The sequence below is a fragment of the Pleurodeles waltl genome, chromosome 8 (assembly GCF_031143425.1).
Source record: "Pleurodeles waltl isolate 20211129_DDA chromosome 8, aPleWal1.hap1.20221129, whole genome shotgun sequence".
Lineage (NCBI taxonomy): Eukaryota > Metazoa > Chordata > Amphibia > Caudata > Salamandridae > Pleurodeles > Pleurodeles waltl.
The window spans coordinates 571,732,191-571,752,269 of record NC_090447.1 but is presented as its reverse complement, the minus strand read 5'-3'; the positions used below and the strand labels follow the sequence as shown (position 1 = coordinate 571,752,269).

At 43.1% G+C, this 20,079-nt stretch overlaps 1 protein-coding gene across 2 annotated transcripts in view; it reads right to left on the bottom strand.

Moving 5' to 3' along the window:
* Positions 1 to 523: 523 nt before the first annotated feature.
* PUDP (pseudouridine 5'-phosphatase) overlaps positions 524 to 20,079 on the bottom strand; it is a 1,007,933-nt gene continuing 988,377 nt past the window's right edge. For both annotated transcript variants that reach the window (XM_069203146.1, XM_069203147.1), the window contains one exon: positions 524 to 724. In XM_069203146.1, coding sequence (XP_069059247.1) covers positions 548 to 724 — 177 coding nt within the window. In that variant the 3' untranslated portion in view covers positions 524 to 547. The remainder of the gene's footprint in view (positions 725 to 20,079) is intronic.

Genomic DNA, 20,079 nt, shown 5'->3' with positions numbered 1-20,079 from the left:
TTTGTGTATCGGCAACCAGAGGAGTTCTATGGGGTGTGGTGTGATGTGTGTGCAACATGGGAGGTCCAGGATGACTCTAGCGGTGGCCTTCTGGATGATCTGAAGTTGGTGGAGGAGGTGGTTGGAGATTCTGGCATAGAGTGCATTGCCATAATCTAGTCTACTATTGACTAGAAATTGAGTGGGGGTATCCCTGGTGCTCGTGGGGATCCATTTGAAGATTTTTCAGAGGATGCATAGTATACAGAAGCAGTAGGAGCATAACATAAAATAACATACCATATGTACTTATCCAAACATCATTATGTTACATCAACAACACAGTATAAAACAAACCAATTCATTAAACACTTTATCAGTGGCTGTTTGTAGTCCTGTTTGGAAGGTGTGTGGGGGTATTTACAAGATGAGTGGAGGAGCAATCAATAACAAGACTAAGGGGACATATTCCTATGCCAGACTGTCTTTGCTATAACTCTCCACCTTTGGAAAAAATAATAAAAAACTAAATCAAACAGGAGCCTTCTCAGAGTATAAATCAAAGCTTTTAATCATATGCTGGTAGACCAAACATTTCTGGTTTAAAATCTTCCAAAGATTTCAGTATCACTGTAGCTTCCTTTGTAAGCTCTCGGTTCAGGTTTTCATCAGGGACCATGACCACCTGCATCCCTGCTGCCAGTGCTGCCTGAACCCCAAAGGGAGCATCTTCGAATACCAGGCACTGCACATATAGACAAAAGAAAAGAAAAATAAGATTAAACAAATGCACTATGCAAAAACACGAAGATGAGCAAAGCATTTCAGGACTAAAGAACTAAAAAGCACTCAAACTTGTTCACCATTCTAAATTGTTAAAGGTGTTATGATCCATCTCTTGAAATAATGTTCTGGAAATTGATTTGACACACAGGATTCCCAAAAAGTAAAGTGAAAGTTGAAATGGAACTACATTGATGGCAGGTACTACTTTTTAATCCACATGATGACATTGCATCATAATCACCCCTGAATCACAAGAAAAGTGAAACTATACACAGGGCAAGTACTACTTTTCATCGAATCTCAAGTGACAAAACTTGAAAAATAACACATAAATGTACAGACATTCACTTGAAAAGCAACTACTTTAGGTTTCTGAACCCATACTAGAAAAATAACTGGTTAAACAATATTATACAAAGGAGAAGGCCCTCCCAAGTAGGTACTGACCAGGGTGTAGTCAGAGGGTCCTGAGGTGAAGCTGATGGCCCTCCTCCACCTCAATCAATATCTGTCTGGGAAAGACTACCCCTTGGATACTATTTATATTGTAAATAAGACCTTTAAAATTTTGGGTAGATGGTTTGGTTGTCATGAGACTATTTAGGTAAAAGATTACAAGAAAAACAGCTGTTTAATTTTTTGGTGATCATGTTTGTTACATGGAAAGGCATTGTAATGAAAGTCTGGTCTTGGGGAATCCAAAAAGGTGCACATAGAAAGGTTGACAACAGGCTATAATCATAATATAAATTATTTGTTTGTGGACATAACAATTTTAATAATTGTTGGGAATTCTCAGCTGAATTCACAGTATGAAAAATTCTGACTGACTGCCTGGATCTGATGAGTTAGGTTTGATAGAAAGTGGTTCTCTCACATGATTTCCTCATAGCAATGATGTTAAATGCTCTAGAAGCTGAAATAAAAGCGCATTTTCTGAGATTTTACAAATATAGTACTCTGCTGTGAACAAATTTTACAAAAGTAGTACTATGCTTTGTGGAGGTAACGTATGATATGCCAAGTAACACAGGCACTTCCCACAACAGTAGTCTGTCAGCTGACATGTCAGTGTTTTACTGCAGCAGCACCACACAGTTTCAATGAACAACTAGAATGCTAGCATTATATGTTCATGACAAGAGTGTGGGACACAGGTAAGCCATGCTTTTGGAATAGGAGTTGTAGAATTTAAATCTTTCCCTACAAAGGCTACTGACGTTGTCAGAAATGGGGTCTCTAGTTGGTATTGGCTTACACCCTGTCCAAGTAAGGACCCTCACTCTAGCCAGGTTAAGGGAGTCACACAGTTAGATAACCCCTGCTCACTCCTTTGGTAGCTCGGCACGAGCAGCGTGGCTTATCTCAGACGCAATGTGTAAAGTATTTGTGTACACACACACACGCACACACATACACACACAAAATGAAAACACCACAAACATACCCCACACCAGTTTAGAAAAATAGCCAATATTTATCTGAATACAAGACGAAAGCAACAAAAGTCCAACATACAGAAGTAAAGATTTTCCAAGATTAACTCTTAGTAAAGTGCTTGGAAACTCAATGGCTCCAACTGGGGCTATCACAGTGTCTTGATGGAGTCGCTCCCAACAATCCGATGGCACTCGCTAGGGAGTGCGGGACGGTCACGGAGTCGCATGGATACCAGGTACAGTACCTTGGAAAACGATGAGGAAACAAAGACGTTGCACATATTGGGGGAGATGAGGCGTCGTTGTAGCCTGCGTGGCATCGGTTCCTTACTGCTAGCCAGGCAAGGTGAGTCGTTGGTTCCTTACGGTCGCACTGTAGATGATGCTATGTCGGTGGCCAGGTGTTGGTTCCGTATGACAAGGCGGGGTCAATGAATCCAGCAGGTCAAGATGTGAGGCGTTGACTTTGCGGTGTCACAATTACACCATGAAGCCACAGGTGCTGCGGGGGAGTCAGGTGTTCGGGACATTGGTGACAAAGCCCTTGGGACTCACACTGTGGAGGGACTTCGGAAGCGATGATGTGTGACAGGTCATGGCCGTTGCACTCAGTGGGGACCATGGCAGCGGCAGAGAGTCAGGAGCCAATGTGCTTAGTTTCTTCTTGGTTGCACCAGAGCTCAATTTCAAGGCCCAGGAACTGGATATGGCACCACTTGACAAGTCAGGTCTCTCAGCAAGAGAGCCCAAGTGCTGGCAGGTGAAGTCTTTGATGGCCCTGAGACCTCTTAACAGGAGACAAGCTCGGTTCAAGCCCTTGAAGAACCTTGAAAAGTAGGATGGAGAAATCAAAGTCCAGTCCTTTTACTCCCAGGACAGAAGCAGCAAGCAGCAGGCCAGCACAACAAAGCAACAGGCAGTGTGGAAGTCCCTCCTACAGCATCCAACTATTCTTCCTGGCAGAATGTCCTCAGTCCATAAGTGTTCTAACTGTGGTTTCAGAGGTCCAGTACTTATACCCATTTCTGTCTGTGACTTAGGCATTTCACTATCAGGACATGTAAAGCACATTGCACCCTGCCCATGGGGCTGCATTGGCTCTACTTTAGGGGTGACTTACATGTAGTGAAAGAGAAGATTTGGCCCTGGCAAGTGGGTGCACTTGACAGGTTGAAATGGCTGTTTAAAACTGCACATACAGACAATGAAGTGGCAGGTCTGAGACATGTTTGAAGGGCTACTCATGTGGATGGCACAATCAGTGCTGCAGGCCCACAAGTAGCATTTGATTTACAGGCCCTGAGCACACCTGTGCACTATAGTAGGGACGTACTAGTAAATCAAATATGCCAATCATGAATAAACCAATCACCAATACAATTTAGACAGGAAGCATATGCACTTTAGCACTTGTTAGCTGTGGTAAAGTGACATTAACAAAACAAAATGATGCCCAGAATCCTTAAGCCAAAAAAAAGGTCATAAAAATAAGAGGAAGAAGGCAAAAAGCTTGGGGATAACCCTGCAAAAAGGGTCAGGTGTAAAGGCAGTAAATGAACAAAATGATGAATTTTATTTTGTCATAAAATTTACTGTGAGGAATGCTACAATTATGACACTTGTTTTATAAATTCTGAAATATTTTACTCATCCGTATCAGAAATATGTCTTACAGGCTCAATGAAGTATACTTTCCACAGCAGTAGCAGTTTGTCATGTGATTCCCCAGGCGTCACCTGTAGCTTCAACACAGATTTCTAATGAACAGCTAGAGTGCTAAGATGATATCTTCTTTACAAAGCGGGATGCCATGTTGCTGAATGGAAGACTTTTCTGCAGAGCAAGGTGAAGTAATTAGCTTTAAGGTTTTAATGCACACATGAAACTAGCAGGTTAAAATATGAGAGGAAAGGTATAACTTTGTAGTCATCATGACATATAAATTTTGAAGAGCTGAACATAATTAATAAGAGTCATATCAATTTAAGTCCAACATCTTTTTTCCACATCTGTTTCCTCGGATCATCTATCCTCTCTCTCTAAATGTGTGGAAGTATATATTTAGAGGTACAGGAAGCTATTTGCACACTGATCTCATATTTAAAAGGAATGGATTTGCGCTCCTATGGCAAGTGAGTCCCTTCAAATGAGTTGCTGTTTGGAGATTTGATTTTTCTTTTTACTTTTTATCACTTAATTTTGTCAGTAGTTTCACCTCCCTGCATGGTTTGTATAATACAAACGAATTGAAAGCTATGTTTTCAGGGACTCATTTATTTCAGGAACTTGTAGTCACGAGGTAAGAATCATTTTCCTGTAGGTACTCAGCAGTCCCCACAGAAAAGTGAATGAGTCTAAAGCTGTAATTTCCAGTAGCATGTCTGCCAGTGTAGGCACAGTCTGTGACCTAGGTGAACACTCTAGTTCTTATAAGACTGTGGTCTTCATAAGCGGCTTTTATGGTAAGAAGGTGTTGTAATATGTAGGTTGATATTGTAAGGTGGCCTGTCTCTTTTAGCAACTATGAATCTCCTCTGTAGATATCGAATGGCTAGGGACCAATCAAAATGCAGGATTGTCGGTAGTTTACAGCTGTCTGATGTACGTTTGTGCACACGACTGTTGTAATGTTCGCTGCAAGTAAAGCCACTAGACAGCAAAATCAATTGGCTGAAAATGTTCATCAAAGATCAAGCAGCACCTTGGGATTTGCAGGAAAAAGATTGTATGGATTTTGACTTGTGACTGTAAACATAAAATTACGAATTGTTGACTGTGAAATCGAATTGAACTAATCTTACTTCGCAATTGTGGAAAGAGGCTACATAATTGTGTTAGACTGCCAAACGCCATTCTGATGACATAGGCACTTGAATGGAAGAGGCATGCAAATTCCGTACTTTGCAGCAATTTTCTTTTGTTTGCCTCCATATGTGTGAAAAAGGTTGAACAATTGAAAAACGGGCACTAATGGACAAGGGATTACATTTCTATTTAGCAATGCATTGACTTCTGGACAACAATAGAATACTCTTGTTTTCCTATCCACAAAAAGAAGCTGAACACAGTACAAAATGCAGCCATCGAGCAACACGCTTCGATTCGCTAATATGGCAATAAAACCCACACACACATAAAAGAACATAACATTTTCGATTAAAATGAGGGTTTATTTTCCTGTGTTGTTTTCTTCAAACAGAATAATGGCACTGCCCTACTCTTTTGTCTCGCCTGTTGCTGTGGAAAATATAATTAAATGACCATTGTCACATTTAAAATATAAGCCGAGGCCAGTACTGGACCCTAGCGCTGCACTTAGAAGGACTGAACAAAAGAGAGAACACAGCCTTTACTAGAACTTCGGATATTACATGTTATTTAGAGGCATTTGCTTGAAGTTGTATGTTAATCGTCGCTAGGAAGGCTTTGTGGCCTTTAGGTATCTAAAACAGTCTGTAAATGGAGCAAAAGTGTCGAGTCACCTAAGAAAGTTGGAGGTAAAGATGGGTACTTGTTTGGATTGTATTCGATTGCCGAAGATCACATTTGGGTAGAGCTAAGAGGGCTGTCAGGACAACTTAATTGTAATTGTATTTAGGTGTTATCACTGGTGTTGGAAGGGGTTAGTATAAATGGCGAGATTAATAGATGAGCTAGAGGACAGAAGGTGTTCAAAGGTTGTTGGGGTATGTCTTTTAAAATAGGAGACATATTACAGAACAAAAGGTAGCATGGCAGATAGCCATCCCTTCAATATAAATAACATCGATCAGGAATCACAGCAAGTCTAGGCAGCCTCTCAATGTGAAAGACATAAACGTTTTCAAAGCACTTCTTGCAAAGGCAAAACAACACTTTTCCTCACCTTTCTAGCTTTTAACAACTATATTAATTATACTGATTAGGTATTACTTGCATCCAAGGTACAATATACTTGTAGTGATTATGCTTTGTGTGGGTGACCAGTGTTGAAAACCTTGACCATTGTTAGACTTAACCCTCTCTGCAGGGTCATCCCCAGACATTTTGCCTTCACTCTCCTGTTTTCCGAACCAGTTTTTGTTGGCATTTAGGATACTGTACACTTTACCACTGCTAACCACTGCTAAAATGCTTGTGCTCTCTCCTTTAAACATGGTACAACTGGCTTACAACCAACTGGTACACTTATTTCACTATTAAGTTCCTAGTAAAGTGGTACTGCTTGAACTCAGGACATGTAAATTAATTGCTACCAGTGAGCATGCAGCAATAATTGTGCCACCCACTTGGGTAGGCTTTTAAACATGTCTCAGTCATGCCATTGCAGTCTGTGCACCCAGTCTTAAACAGCCATTTCGAAGTAGCAACATTTTCTTTTTCAGGCCTACAGGCTTAAACCTCACTTTTTAATACACGTCACCCATAGGGTAGGCCCTAAACAGCCAATAGGGCAGGGTGCAGTATAATTAAAATGTTGGACATGTACTTTTAAATTTTACATGTCCTGATAATGAAAAACTCTTCAATTCATTTTTTACTACTGTGAGGCCTAACTCTCCAATAGGATAACATTGGGTTACCTTATTACATTTAGTAAGTGATAACTTTTATTTGGGAGCAGGTAGTAAAGTGGAGTTTGGTCTCTAAAAAATTGTAATTTTAAACTCTCTTTAATGGTATAGTTGGATTTTAAGTCACAATTCTGAAAATGACACTTTTAGAAAGTTGACATTTTCATGTCCCAACTGTTTGGTGCCTGAGGCCATTATTCAGGGTCACATTCCTAGGTGTAGCTGGCAGCTGGTCTTTGTGTATTAGTCCCAGACAGTGAGAAAAGGGGGTATAGGTGTTGGCAGGATGGGCCATCTCTGACTCGGGGGGGGTTGGACCTGTTGCCTACCAAACTTACACATCACAAAGACTCTGCCGAAACACACTCTCAAAGGGCGTCATACCAGTCTTTTGTAGCCGGGGAAGAGAGGCAGGAAATTCACGACACCGCTATAGGGTAATGACTCTCCCACTTCAAAGTGGGCACAAGGTGTAAATATTGGGCATGAAGACCCACCTCTTCAGTACACTACTGAGACCGTGGATAACACAGAAGGAGGACACTCTGGTGCCCTGCTTGCTGAAAAGGAAGACTAGACAAGCACTCTTCATCGCAGGCTGAAGTGACTCCAAGGGCCAGCTGACCAACCTCCTGTTCTGAGATACAGGGACATAACAAGCTCCAGGGGTCTCTCTGCATCTCTCCAGCTGACCTGCTGCGTGAGCCTGAAACCGGATCTGCTCTGGACTTGCCTGGGCCCTGCTGCCTCTGCTGGAATGACTTCCTAATCTCCAAGAGGTGCCCCCCAGGTCCTGTACCCTTGGTCTGGGATCAGCTGAACTCCTTCTAGAAGAAAAGGAGAAATCCTGTCATGTTGGGGGCTTTGCAACAGCAAACGGGCATACTCATGCCAAGATCTTGCTGCCCATGCCACCTGCCAATGTGAAACTATGGTGAACCCGGCTCTTCGCACAACAGCAGCCGCCTGCGACGACCAGCAATGCAAGACCTGAACTTTGGTAGTCTGTGGTGACCACCAACGCAAATATCCAGCAACTATCTCCTGCAACACTTGACAGGATCTTCATGCTAAAGCGATGGCCATCTGCGACGCTCAGCCTACTCGTCACACTACAGTGAAGACCATCCACAATGCTCTCTCTGATCCCTGCTGCCTTCTCTCCTGTGAAGAGAACTCTTTCTGCTGGACTTGAGACATTAACCTTTTACAGTGGGACTAACCTGGTCCCCGTATCCAGCCTATGCTCCATCACAGTCAGCCTGAAGTTGTGACTTTCATCCAGACTACCGCAAGTGGCACTTTCTGCTTTTAGTAACTATACTTATCTTACATCTTTAAAATTGCACATCTCCAGTTCTACTGATTGGACTTTTGTCAGTTTGGTATTAAATAATGTATTAACTTTTATTCTATGTTTCTAAATTGGTGTGGGATTTATCTTGTGTTGTGTTTTCACTTTATTACTGTTTATGTGCTGCATAAATACTTTACACATTGCCTCTGAGTTAATCTTGAGTGCTTTTGTGCCAAGCTCTCATAGGGTTAGGCACAGGTTCATTTAGGGTTGGCTTGTGTTTCACCTTGACAAGTAAAGTGGGTGCTGTTTGAGTAGTGTTTCACCCCCAACCCCCCACCCAGTAAAAACATTTTCTACGTTCATCAAGATATGCATATAAATGGGAGTGTAAGTTGAGGATAATGATAGCTGGGGTTCCCGTCTGCATAATGGATGTAATAAGAGAATTGGACATCTTCGAATTGAGATTTATGTCAAACACGACCTCAGGAAAAATGCATTGAAAATATTGGGGACTTTCAGTGGTTGCTTTTCATGCTTCTGGGATTGATGATTTCTGGCACATTATACCTTGAAATAGTGGAAAACACATACTTTAAGGATTTACTGGGGGAAGGCACTGTAAATTAATGGGATTTCATCATGACAATAGACAGAAGGTGAAAATATTATGGCTAATGGATGGAAGGGTGGACCTCTTGACTTTATCCAATGGGTATTAATGAATGTTACCTGTACGTATAGTGCCAATAATTTACAGTGGTTGGTTCAAAGAAACATGCACAAGAGCTTCCCAGTTGGTCAGTGAAGCTACTTCATATTGTAGGCAATTTAAAAGCAATTCTAATGAACATTGTTATGACGAATGCTAAGTGAAACACATGAGAAGGTCTTGTGAGAATAGTATTAGGTTGAAAAAAACAATGACGGTAGTAAGGGAGGGAATGAGTGTGAGGAAGGGGAGATTAGAGTTGGAAATTGGTAAGGTGGATATGTTGGCACGTGTTGCTTGTAGTCAATATGATTACAGTGCTTATCAATGTGAATGCAACTTTTGGTGGTTCTGACACAGTTTTGGGGTGGTAGTTATGACTTTGATTCCATATACTTAGGATCTTTTTTAGAATTCGGTGAATACACCATCACAAGCGTCACCACTGTGGTGAAGTCTAGTCCGCCATATTACATGTGTATTATAGTCTCCTACTTTCACTGTACTAGATACTTTAATCACGTTTGCAGTGTAATACGAATGTGTCACTCACTTGCACAATAGCACCAGATGGTTATAAAAATGTATCTTGTGTTTAGTGAATAAAGTCCTGTTTCTGCAATATATTTTTTCAGCAGTGAGAAAGCCCTAGGCCTGCAAACCAAAACAAGGCAAAAAGACAGGTTAGCTCTCCTGTTGTCTACTTTATGAGAACAAGTCCCAACTAGAACAAGAATAAAGACACAGAATCGGCCTTCTACATGAAAATGTTATTTTTATCACTCAAATTCTGTGAAAAGCTTATAAATGAGATTCCAGCACTTCAGGATATACAAGAATCCAGGATACAAGAATAAAATGTAATGAACTTTCCTGCTTTTTGAATACTGATAAGCAAGAGGATCCTAAACACTAACCACAGGTGTGTAGCACTGTACTCCAAATTAATTAAATTTCCCTGAGGAGTAGTAGGCCCAACCCTCAATAAGAGTACATTCAACATCATCTGACTTTCGAGCTATTACCAAAAGGCATTAGAGGTAAAACAGAGCTTGTAGGACCTTGCAAACTCATTTGATGTTTTGAAAGAATATCCCATCTGCAAAATTCTAAATAAGGGCCTTAGTCTTTGATCGTATTGCACTTCAGATAACCGCATCTGGTGGAAGAGCCTGCTTTGTTAGGGAATAGCTTCCAGGAGTCCTGCGTTGTGGTTTGAAAAAGGGATAAGAGTCCACTTTGTAAATAGGTGCGATGTACTGAAACACTCCATATGATGAAGTGCGATAATCCCATAATAAGAAATGCCTTTACGATTGTTCTTTAACTAAATTGCATTCCATTAGGCTCCATTAAAGGCGAAATAGTATTGATCCACAACAAAAAAGTGTGTGTTTCGAAGTTGGTGCTATTTAAATTTAGCACTCTCTTTTTTATGTTGTAGACACCACAATGGAGATCCCAAGGTCATTTGTGATGTAAAGTCCTAACACCCAGTATTTCAAAGCGGTGCTAAACATTCTCTGAGGATGCTTATAATTAGAGTTGCAATAAAACGTTCCATGAGTAAAACACATTATCTTTGTGAACAAGCCATGGTAAATGCGTCAGACTGAAACGATGACTCTTTTAAAGGTTGCACTCTAAAAGAGTCTAAAGAGGAATTGTGGAAAATGATCATATGGTTTTATGCAAACTACCTTATGTGCACATGACGACTATGGCCTTGGTGGAGCAGCAGAGGTTGAACATGAGTAATTGGAGCTCCCTGCAAAAACCTATAAGGACCGAAAAATGTGAAATAAACTGGCCACCTCGCAGATGTACCAATGCCTTGGCTGAGCTGTGGTTTGTTTACGGGCAGCAACTTAGGTACTTCTTGGGCATGATCTCGACACTTCTATTTTATTTATCGTTCCCTAAACATAGACGATATCCAGCCTAGCATGAATCTCTCTTATTTGAATATAGCTATTTAAAACGCAAATAGTGTTGACAGCAGACTATGCAACCCGCCAAATTCATTCTACTGTTTTCTCTTACCGTGGTCTTATTTACAAAAGCGCCACACAAAGCAAATGAGGTCAGCTACAGATGGCTAAAATGTGCAATGTTGCGTCTATCTTCTGTTTGAGCTATGTACCAATTAAAATGTTCAGTATGCAAGGATAACTATAAAATACCCTTACTAGAAATTCAACTTCTCCACGATGTAATTGTTTGCTACCTAGTTGACTCGGTGAGAGAAACGGAGGAAATGGGTTTATTAATGCAATAAAGACAAATGCGCAATATAGTGCAGGCTGCAAAAATTTCCCATGGGGAACTAACAGTCCTGAAGGGCATCTGAAGAACAGACATCTTTCCCAATTTGCAATGTGCAAAAGGCTTCGCTTGGAGAAGGCGAAGAACTGTACCTTTTTAAAAGAACATACTGCTACTGCCTCACATGTTTGAATATTCTAAAATTCTAATGTGCTTGCCTCCTGAGGTTGCAGCAACGTTTCTGTAGACAGGGGGAGGGGAACAGATATCAAAAAAGAAAAAAAAAGATAACCTTATTTCAGCTATAAAGCTACTCGAGGCGGTCTCTGACCTCAATACGCAGTGCTAACGTTGTGGTATACCCTTAACTTTGCAAAAACAGTTTATATTTTGGTGAGTGCTCATATAATCTTTGCGTTCAGTGAGTTTTGACGTTGCCCTACCCAATGTAACCTAACAATACTGTGCGTTTTCAACAACACAAAGCGATATGAAAGATGAAAGGTCTTTATGGGTGGGGTTAAAAACTATTTGAGAATATTACTGTTTTAACAAAGTCTTAGTCTTAGGAATTGTGAGGGCTCAAGTTTTTGTTTTAAGAGTTGCAGAATATTCTCCTACTTTGGTGTCATGATTAATTATTGGATCCGTTCCTCACCTTGAAAATGATGTTTTAACAAGGTTGGGCTCCTGAACTGTATGAAGCTCTTTATAAGAAACTTGCTATATATATAGTCTCGCGCTGAATACTTGAGCCTATTTTCTGGTACTCTACTGATATACTATCCTTAATCTTCCTGGTTTGTGAGACAACTCGAGGACCCCCATATAAGTTTAAAAACACACTGTGGTAGACAGTGGTATTTTATTGTAGTCTCACTAAGGTAAAGATAAAAATATCTCTACCAAAAGTAGAAATTATCCTTCATATACAAGGTCAACATGTTTCAGCCATTCTGAGGGGGTGTGGCCTGATGCTGAAGGAGGTAACAGCGCGGACTGCGAGCTCGCGGGGGACCCACGCTTATCCAACACCATCCTGCTGGATATTTAGACCCCCACTGCCTCTAAACTGTAGGAGCACTCCTCCCTGTTGCCTACTCAACTGTTTGGGCCCTCTCATACTTGCTGGGGCAGTCCGGAGACCACCGAAATTGCTGACAGGCCTGGGATCCGTGCTGAAGAGTTTCCATAATGGTGCTCCACACAGCTACAGCTGAGGAGAGATGGTGCAAGGGAGACTGGAGCGCCGCAGGCCCATGCTGCTTGCTCGGGGTGAGGTGAACTGCCTGAGGATGAGCCCTGTGCCTGCCACTCACCTATGCTGCCTGTGGCGCTGTGAATGAACTGTGAGACACAGCATACTGCACTCAGGTGAGGGATGGCCCAGTGGTGCTCTTGCTGTAGCACTGGCTGTGTCGGTGGACCCCGAAGGGGCTCAATCCTACAGGCTTGGGCCACACTGGGCTTTGACTATGGCACCTCCCTCCTGCCTTGCTACCTGCTGCCCACCCCTGCTGCCTGTGGAACGGTGGCTGAAAAATGCAACAGCACCTACCAAACTCAGCTGAAGGGCTGCCCAGCAGTGCTCCTGCCGTGGAGTTGGCTGTATTGGTTGGCAGAGGAGGGGATTGATCCTGTAAGCTCCGGCCACACTGGGCCTTGCCTTTCGTGCCTCCTGCCGGCCCTGCTGCCTGCCGCCTGTCCTGAAAGAAAACAGCAGAAACCAGCCTGACTGCTTTGCTGGTGGGCCATGGAGGGGCTCAATCCTGTCTGCCCAGGCGAGCTGCACTGGGCTTTTTCTCTGTTGCCTCCCTTCTGTCCCTAGATCCTCTGAGACGATGTCTGCGGTGGTCACAATGGCGCCATACACATGGCCAACAATGAAGCAGTGTCGCCAACACTACTGCCTTGGCTTCGAAGGGGGCGTACCCACTAAATCCATTGGGGTGCTCTCAAAGAGGATAAAAGACTGCGTAGTGCTTGTGTGATGTGCTACATCCATCTGCTGGGGCCAACCTATCCCGCTCCACAGACTCTATTGAACTCCCTAAGAAGCACAGCCATTTTGCATTAAAACTTGGTGTCACCCTGATGTGGATTGGCCAGCAATCTTGAATGGGGTAGGGGTCTCCCATACATCTCTGTAGCCACTGGGTTAGGCCATGTAGTCTCTCGCTGCACTACCTGCCACAGAGTTCTGTTTCAAGGATACCATGAGAAACGCTTGACCACCTCTGTCACTGCTGGTGAAGTACTATTTACTTTCTGGTGAGCATGGGATGCTGTGGGAAGCTCCATGGTGCAGAGGGGGGCCCAGCACGTCTCTTCCACCTGACAGTGACCAGAAGGATGGGAATACATGTGCTCCTGTGGCTCCCCCCACAGAGCCACTCTGGACTCTATCCTCCTGGCCATCACTGGAACTAGGGAAGCACTGGAAGACAAAATGGATATTGTGGTAGCGAACTTGAGCATTCTCCGTGATGACCACTGCATACGGTCAGGGAGACTAACCACTGTGGTAAGCAAGATTGGGGAGACACAGTCAAAAGTAGGATCTCTTCAAGACCACAGAACGGATGTAATGGAGAGGCTTAGAATTCTGGAAAAATGAGTGGAGGATGCAGAACGTAGGGCACAAAAGAATAACGTCTGTGTGGTGGGGCTGCCTGAATGGAATGAAGGGACAGATATGGTCTCCTTCCCTGAGACCTGGTTGAAAGAAACTATTGCAACTTAGGGCCTGTCCCCTTTTATATGCAGGAACATACCCACAGGGTACCGATGAGATACCCCGGGGCGCCATCGCGACCAGTGGTTGCAAAATTACTGCAGTTTCAAGACAGGGATCAGATCCTAAGGGAAGCTCACAATAAAGAGGGGCTAATGTATGATAATCAGAGGGTGATGGTGTTCCCTGACCTAATTATAGTTGTCCAGAAACAGAAGACCTCCATCTTTGACGCCAAAAAAACCACCTCTGTCAACTGGGGATAAAATATGCCATGCTATTCCATGCAAAACTGAAGGCCATCACTGATGCTGGCACCAAGTATTTCACAGAGTCTCAGGATGTCTGGGACTGGATAGATTTACTGCCCGGAATTGGGGACTACTCACATCCCACACCACGGTAGCCATGACAATTGTGCTTTGTTTCTTGCAACAGATCGACCCAAGGCACTTTGCCCATGAAGGAGCAGTCCCAGTGGGATCGGAAACAAGCAGTAGAAGCCTCGGCCAATATTGGAATGTCTGGCACACTATCCCCATTGGGTGCAGTGTGAGGAACTGGTCGAGGGAACAGATTTGGAACCTGTCTCAGAATTCAACCTTGCATAAGAGTTGCCATGGATCACTCCGGGATTGGTGGATGAACTAGGCTAAGGACATTCCTGTGTGACTACTCCACTGACCAATAGTGATTTGGACACAATACGGGTTCCACTATAGCCACCTGCTTTGGCTGACTGATGACGGGCTGTTGGGTAGAGGGGAATCCGCTCCATGAGGTACATCTTTGTTCTTCGCATGGCGGGGTGCCACATTGGGCCCTTCATAGCTCCACTCCAGAGACTGGGTCCTACACCCTACCAGAGTGTGATTGGTTCACAAACTATTTGTTGATGCTTTCTTTGGTTTGGATGGAGGGGCTGTTGCCTCTCTATTCTGTGCTGGAGGGTGGGATGTTTATGCTACATTCCTAGTCCATGTTACCCAACTATGACCCCCTGCCTTTTTCTTTGGCAGGGGGCTTACCTGGGTGCTTCTGATAGCGGACTTACACTTGCATGCTTTTTTTATATGGCTCAAATGGATGGGCATGGTACGGGGTAAAAAATCCTAACGTTGAATGTCCGGGGGCTTAACAAAATGATGCAGAGGTACAAGGTCGAGGCATATTTAAAACGAAGGGAGTCAATATTATGTGCTCCAAGAAAATCATCTTACTGCCCTAGAGGGCGCTGGCCTCCATAAAAGGTTTTTTACACCACATTCTTGTTCTTTCCAAGAAGTATACTCGGATGGGTATGGCCGATTGTGCCTTTCTAAACCCCGGAGCCGATAACTGATGAAGAGGGCAGTTTTGTGGTCATTAGCAGGCAGCTGGGTGGCAGAGACATAACACTAGTTAATTTGTATGCTCCGAACACTGACCAGGCCAGATTTTTTGTTAAACTCTTCCTTGTGTTGGCACCGTACATGACCCATTTAATCCTTCTTGGTTGGGACTTTAATTGCATTGCCGATCCACTACTGAATCGGACACCCCCCCATTTAAAGGACTCCCTTGTGCAGTGATTGGCAAATAGATTCAGAACTTTGCTGACACAGATCAGGTAAACGCACCCAGTTGACGAGGACTATTCCTTTCGCTCCTCATTACACGAACTGCAGGTGCGTTTAGACACCTTCCTATGCACGCCACCTGTCCACAGTCTAGAGACTCACACTGAATATTTAACAAGAAGCATATCTGACCACAACCCACAGTTTCTGACAAATGCCTGGGTGCTGGTTCCATCTACCATTCTGACCTGGCAACTCAAAAACGAAAACTAGGAGGACCCAACTTTTCAAAACCCCATCGGGAAGGGGATATGACAATACTTTGCAGAGAACGAACACACAACCTCCTCTGTTCTGACAGAATGGGATGCCTTCAAATTAGTGGTGAGGGGCCAGTGCATAGCTCATGTAGGTTGGGTTTGTTAGACCTTTGTCAATGAAGTCCTCACGCAAGAGTGCCCCCTTCGGTATTTGGAGTGGGATAGGCATGATGACCCAACTCACCAGTAGCCTCTCTTGGAGGCCCATGAGAAACTGGTGGAACTAGTAGAGAAACTTCAGTGTTTTGATTACAAGGAGTACATAGCCAGGACGCACACAGAGCAAGATAAATCTGGGACATTGCTGGCCTTACTAGCGAACCCGTCCAAAATGGGATCCACGAAACTAGGACTGGATGATGAGCGAACTGATAACGTATACAGACAACCGGAATTAATGACCTATTCTGGAAATACTATACCACACTATATGCCTGGCATGAGCAAGTTGCATCTGTACCCACCCATGCCTAACTGGAGCAACTCTCCCTGCCCTCCTTAACCTAAGAGGCAGCAGCACAATCGGAAGCAGACAGAACTGTTGAGGAATTAACGGCCACTCTCATTACTTTGGCCAAAAGCAAGGTGTTGGGGTCAGACAGCCTCCCGATAGTGTTCTACATTGCATATAGTGCATTATTAGTGTTCCCACTTCCTGAAGTGTGTAAATCGGTGAAGGTTGTTCATTTACTGCCACCTATAACTAGGGAGGCGCTGATTATTCCACTGCACAAGCCGGGATGTCTAACCACCAATGTCACAGCATATAGACCCTTGCCGATGTTAAGTGTCGACTATAAAATCCCGGCCAGGATTTTCAACATTTGACTCCTGCCCTGTATGCATCACATTATTCATGCGGATCAGACAGGCTTTATTCCGGAACGCAACAAGGCCCTAAACATCCAGAAGGTCACAGCACTTCTGCTGGCACCTAGCACTTGAATCCAGAAGCAGCAGTTATGTCAATAGACGTAGAGAAATCCTTCAATAACTTAGACTGCGAGTAGCTGTACATTGTGATGAGGAAGATGGGTTTGGGCAACGGCCTTATTAACAGGATGAGGCTGCTCTATACTGCCCCGTGGCACGGGTGAAAACAGATGGGCTGATTTTGAATGCCTACTGTGTGGAGCGAGGCACGAGACAAGTGTCCTTTGTCCCTTTGTTCTTTGGCATCGTAGTAGAACCCCTAACATGCAAATCTCGACAAGGAATGCATTATATTGGCACAACTGCTCCCCTGCATGAACTGCAAGGCGAATGGGCAACAGACAGTTGAACTCCGTTGACTGATGGGGATTGGGCACAGGTGCTCACTACCACTCCCCAAATGTCACAGAATGCCTGTTTTAAATTAATAAACTTCTATTACCTGCACAGGGTATACCTCATACCAGGTAAGATAAACAAATACTTTCATTCTACTCAGGCAGCAGGACCCAGGTGTGATGAAGTGGGATCCGAGCTGATACACATAGCATAGGGCTATCCCCATCTTACTGAATTCTGGACCGACGTTATGTTGGTTCTTATTTAACCCACTGGGCACAATATTGCACAATCTCGCACACCATTTCACTTGGGTCTATTTCTGAGGCTGGCCAAGAGCAAGATGACTACAAAATTTATAGACCAAGCACTAATATTAGCCAAAAGATTTATAACTATTGACTGTAAAAATGCTAGGAGACCAACCTTAACAAAATGGTGTAGCCACTTGATACAATTGGACAGGATATGAGAGTATGACCCTTATGCAAGATGCCCATTGGGGCAGGATCTTGATGGAGATGGCCAGAGCTTGGGAGGTCCTACTGGATGACCTTAAGCAGTTAGATGGGTTCGGGGTGGAAGAGTTGGGATTGTCATTTTGGCTCCATAGGAGCTTCAGTGTTAGTGATGGTGCAGTGATAGTCTGTGGTAATTACAAACATGCACTGCTGAGTGGGATTTACAGAGCCACGCATGAGCTCTTTCTTACATTTCTTATGTAGCTGTTCCACAACCATATATAATATTCCCATCAAATGAAATGTGATGCCAGTGTGTTGCCTATTTGTTAATGTCACCAAAATGCGAATAAAATATGTTTGAAAAAATGTTTTAGCCATTCTGTGTCTTGCTCCAGAACTGACATCCAAATTACACTGTCTACACACTACCTATTAATGAAGATTTCTAGGTGCAGTGAGAGATGTGTAAGGGTGTGTGCAAATAATAAAAATATAGTAATCATAAAACCAATTTGGTTTCTTCAACCTGTTTTGTGCTTTTCATCCATAATCAAACACTTAAAATGGCCTGGGATCTTTAAACGCCCTGGGATTGGTTTGAATTACAGTTACTTCATAAAATCATTTGGCCGAAGTTGTTAGATGTAATGATGAGTTTTTTTAACTCTACGAACATACCAAAGATGGCTACTTCAACCATGGTAGAGGTGCAAAGTTCTATCCATCTCAAACCAGGAGAGAATAGAAAGGAACGTGGGTCATTTCAGCCCTTCTCCCCACTTAAAACTTATGTTGAGATCTACTCCTAGATATTAACGTTTAGAATAAATGGAGCAATGACGCAGCTGGTACGCCTGGGTTTGTCATGCCTTCTGAGGGGGATAATGGATCTGTGACAATAGGAATAAAGCTGCCCACTGTAGATGCAGCTTTCAGCATCAGAAAGAAACAATACTCCTTTCTCTAGGTGTTGAAGAGGCTTTCCGAACGGTGCATTGGGGCTTTCATTGGTAAGCAATAAAATTAGGATGCTTTCTGGTCATTACATAGCACCAATTGTGAAAGCCAGGATAAAGTCACAAGACTCCCATGAGACAGTGTTTTAGAGGGGGTGTAGTGCTTTCCTCTTATTTAGTTTCTAAGCACTAACATAACACAACAGAAATGCACTTCTGAGGTCAAAGAAGACTTTTATTGTTGTTAATTCTTCCCCAACCACAATATTTATGAATGACGAATTAGTAGCTTTCAAGTCCGCGTTAATCAAACAAAATATATCAGTTTGCAATATACACAGCAGGTTATATTTATAAGATATTGAATGCAAAGCAAAACAAATACTTCACCGTGTGGGAACTATCCACAGCTTCATCTTTCTAAGGTCTGCAAGCTGATGACCCCTGTCAGCCGCGGGAAAGAGATTCATCTACCCACACGGGATTGCTGGCAGCTGGCGCCAAGCTCCAGCACGAGGTCCGGCAGATTCAAATCTGACCCTCTGCAGCCTGTTACATTCGTTACAAAGGTGTGCCCCCTCCTCTCAGACCTGGGAAACTGAGCAAGCCTTTTGGAGACTGGCCAGGTCTCCAAGACTACTCCTGTTCCCAAGCTCAAGCGAAGAAAAAACAACACCCATGTACTCTCTCTTATCATGTCTAGTCTACTGTGAGAAAAACATCTTGGTTCTCTGGTGCAAAAACACAGCTTGGAAAAATACAGCTTGGATTCTCAACTGCAATGTCTAACTCCACGTTAAAGGCAATAGGCAGCTAACCTAAATATCAAATGCAATGTCATGTTAAAGGCAATAGGCAGCTAACCTAAATATCAAATGCAATGTCTAGTGTCATGTCAAAGCCAATAAGCATCTAAACTGAATACAAAATGCAATGTATAATATGTCAAAGCCAATAGGCAGTTGAGCTGAATACAAAATGCAATGTATAAGATCATGTCAAAGCCAATAGGCAGTTAAGCTGAATACAAAATGTAATATATGATATCATGTCAAAGCCAATAGGCAGAATATCTAATAGCATGTCAAAGTCAATAGGCAGCTAAACTGAATACATCATGTCAAAGTCAATAGGCATGCAATGTCAAAGCCAATAGGCGGCTAGACTGGATACAGCATGTCAAAGCCAATAGGCAGAATACAGAATGTAATGACTAATGCAATGTCAAAGCCCATAGGCGGCTAAACTGAATACAGAAAGTAATGGCTAATGCCATGTCAAAGCCAATAGGCAGAATACAGAATGTAATGACTAATGCAATGTCAAAGCCCATAGGCGGCTAAACTGAACAAAACATATCATGTGCTACTGGTGAACATTGAGCAACTAATATGCGCAGTGGTGAAACACAAAGTCATTGGTCAAAACAAAATTTAACAAATGTCAGTACAGGGGGACAAAGTAAGACTGCCCCCCTTCTCTGCTGCTCTTTGCACTGTACATTAAACTGTGGGCCCAGAGGACCTGAAATCCAGGGATCCGAGGAATTTGACTGGAACCAGATTAATTTAAGCTGTTTTTGCTGATTAGGTCCTGGCCTTGCTGTCGGACCAGTTTCTTCACTTATAGCTCTTCTGGATAGGTTAATCTATTCAGCGAGGTACTGGGGTTTTAGATAACCATAGAATAGTAAGTGGCCTAAAGCCACAACCTCTCCGTAATACTCATTGCTGCCCAGGA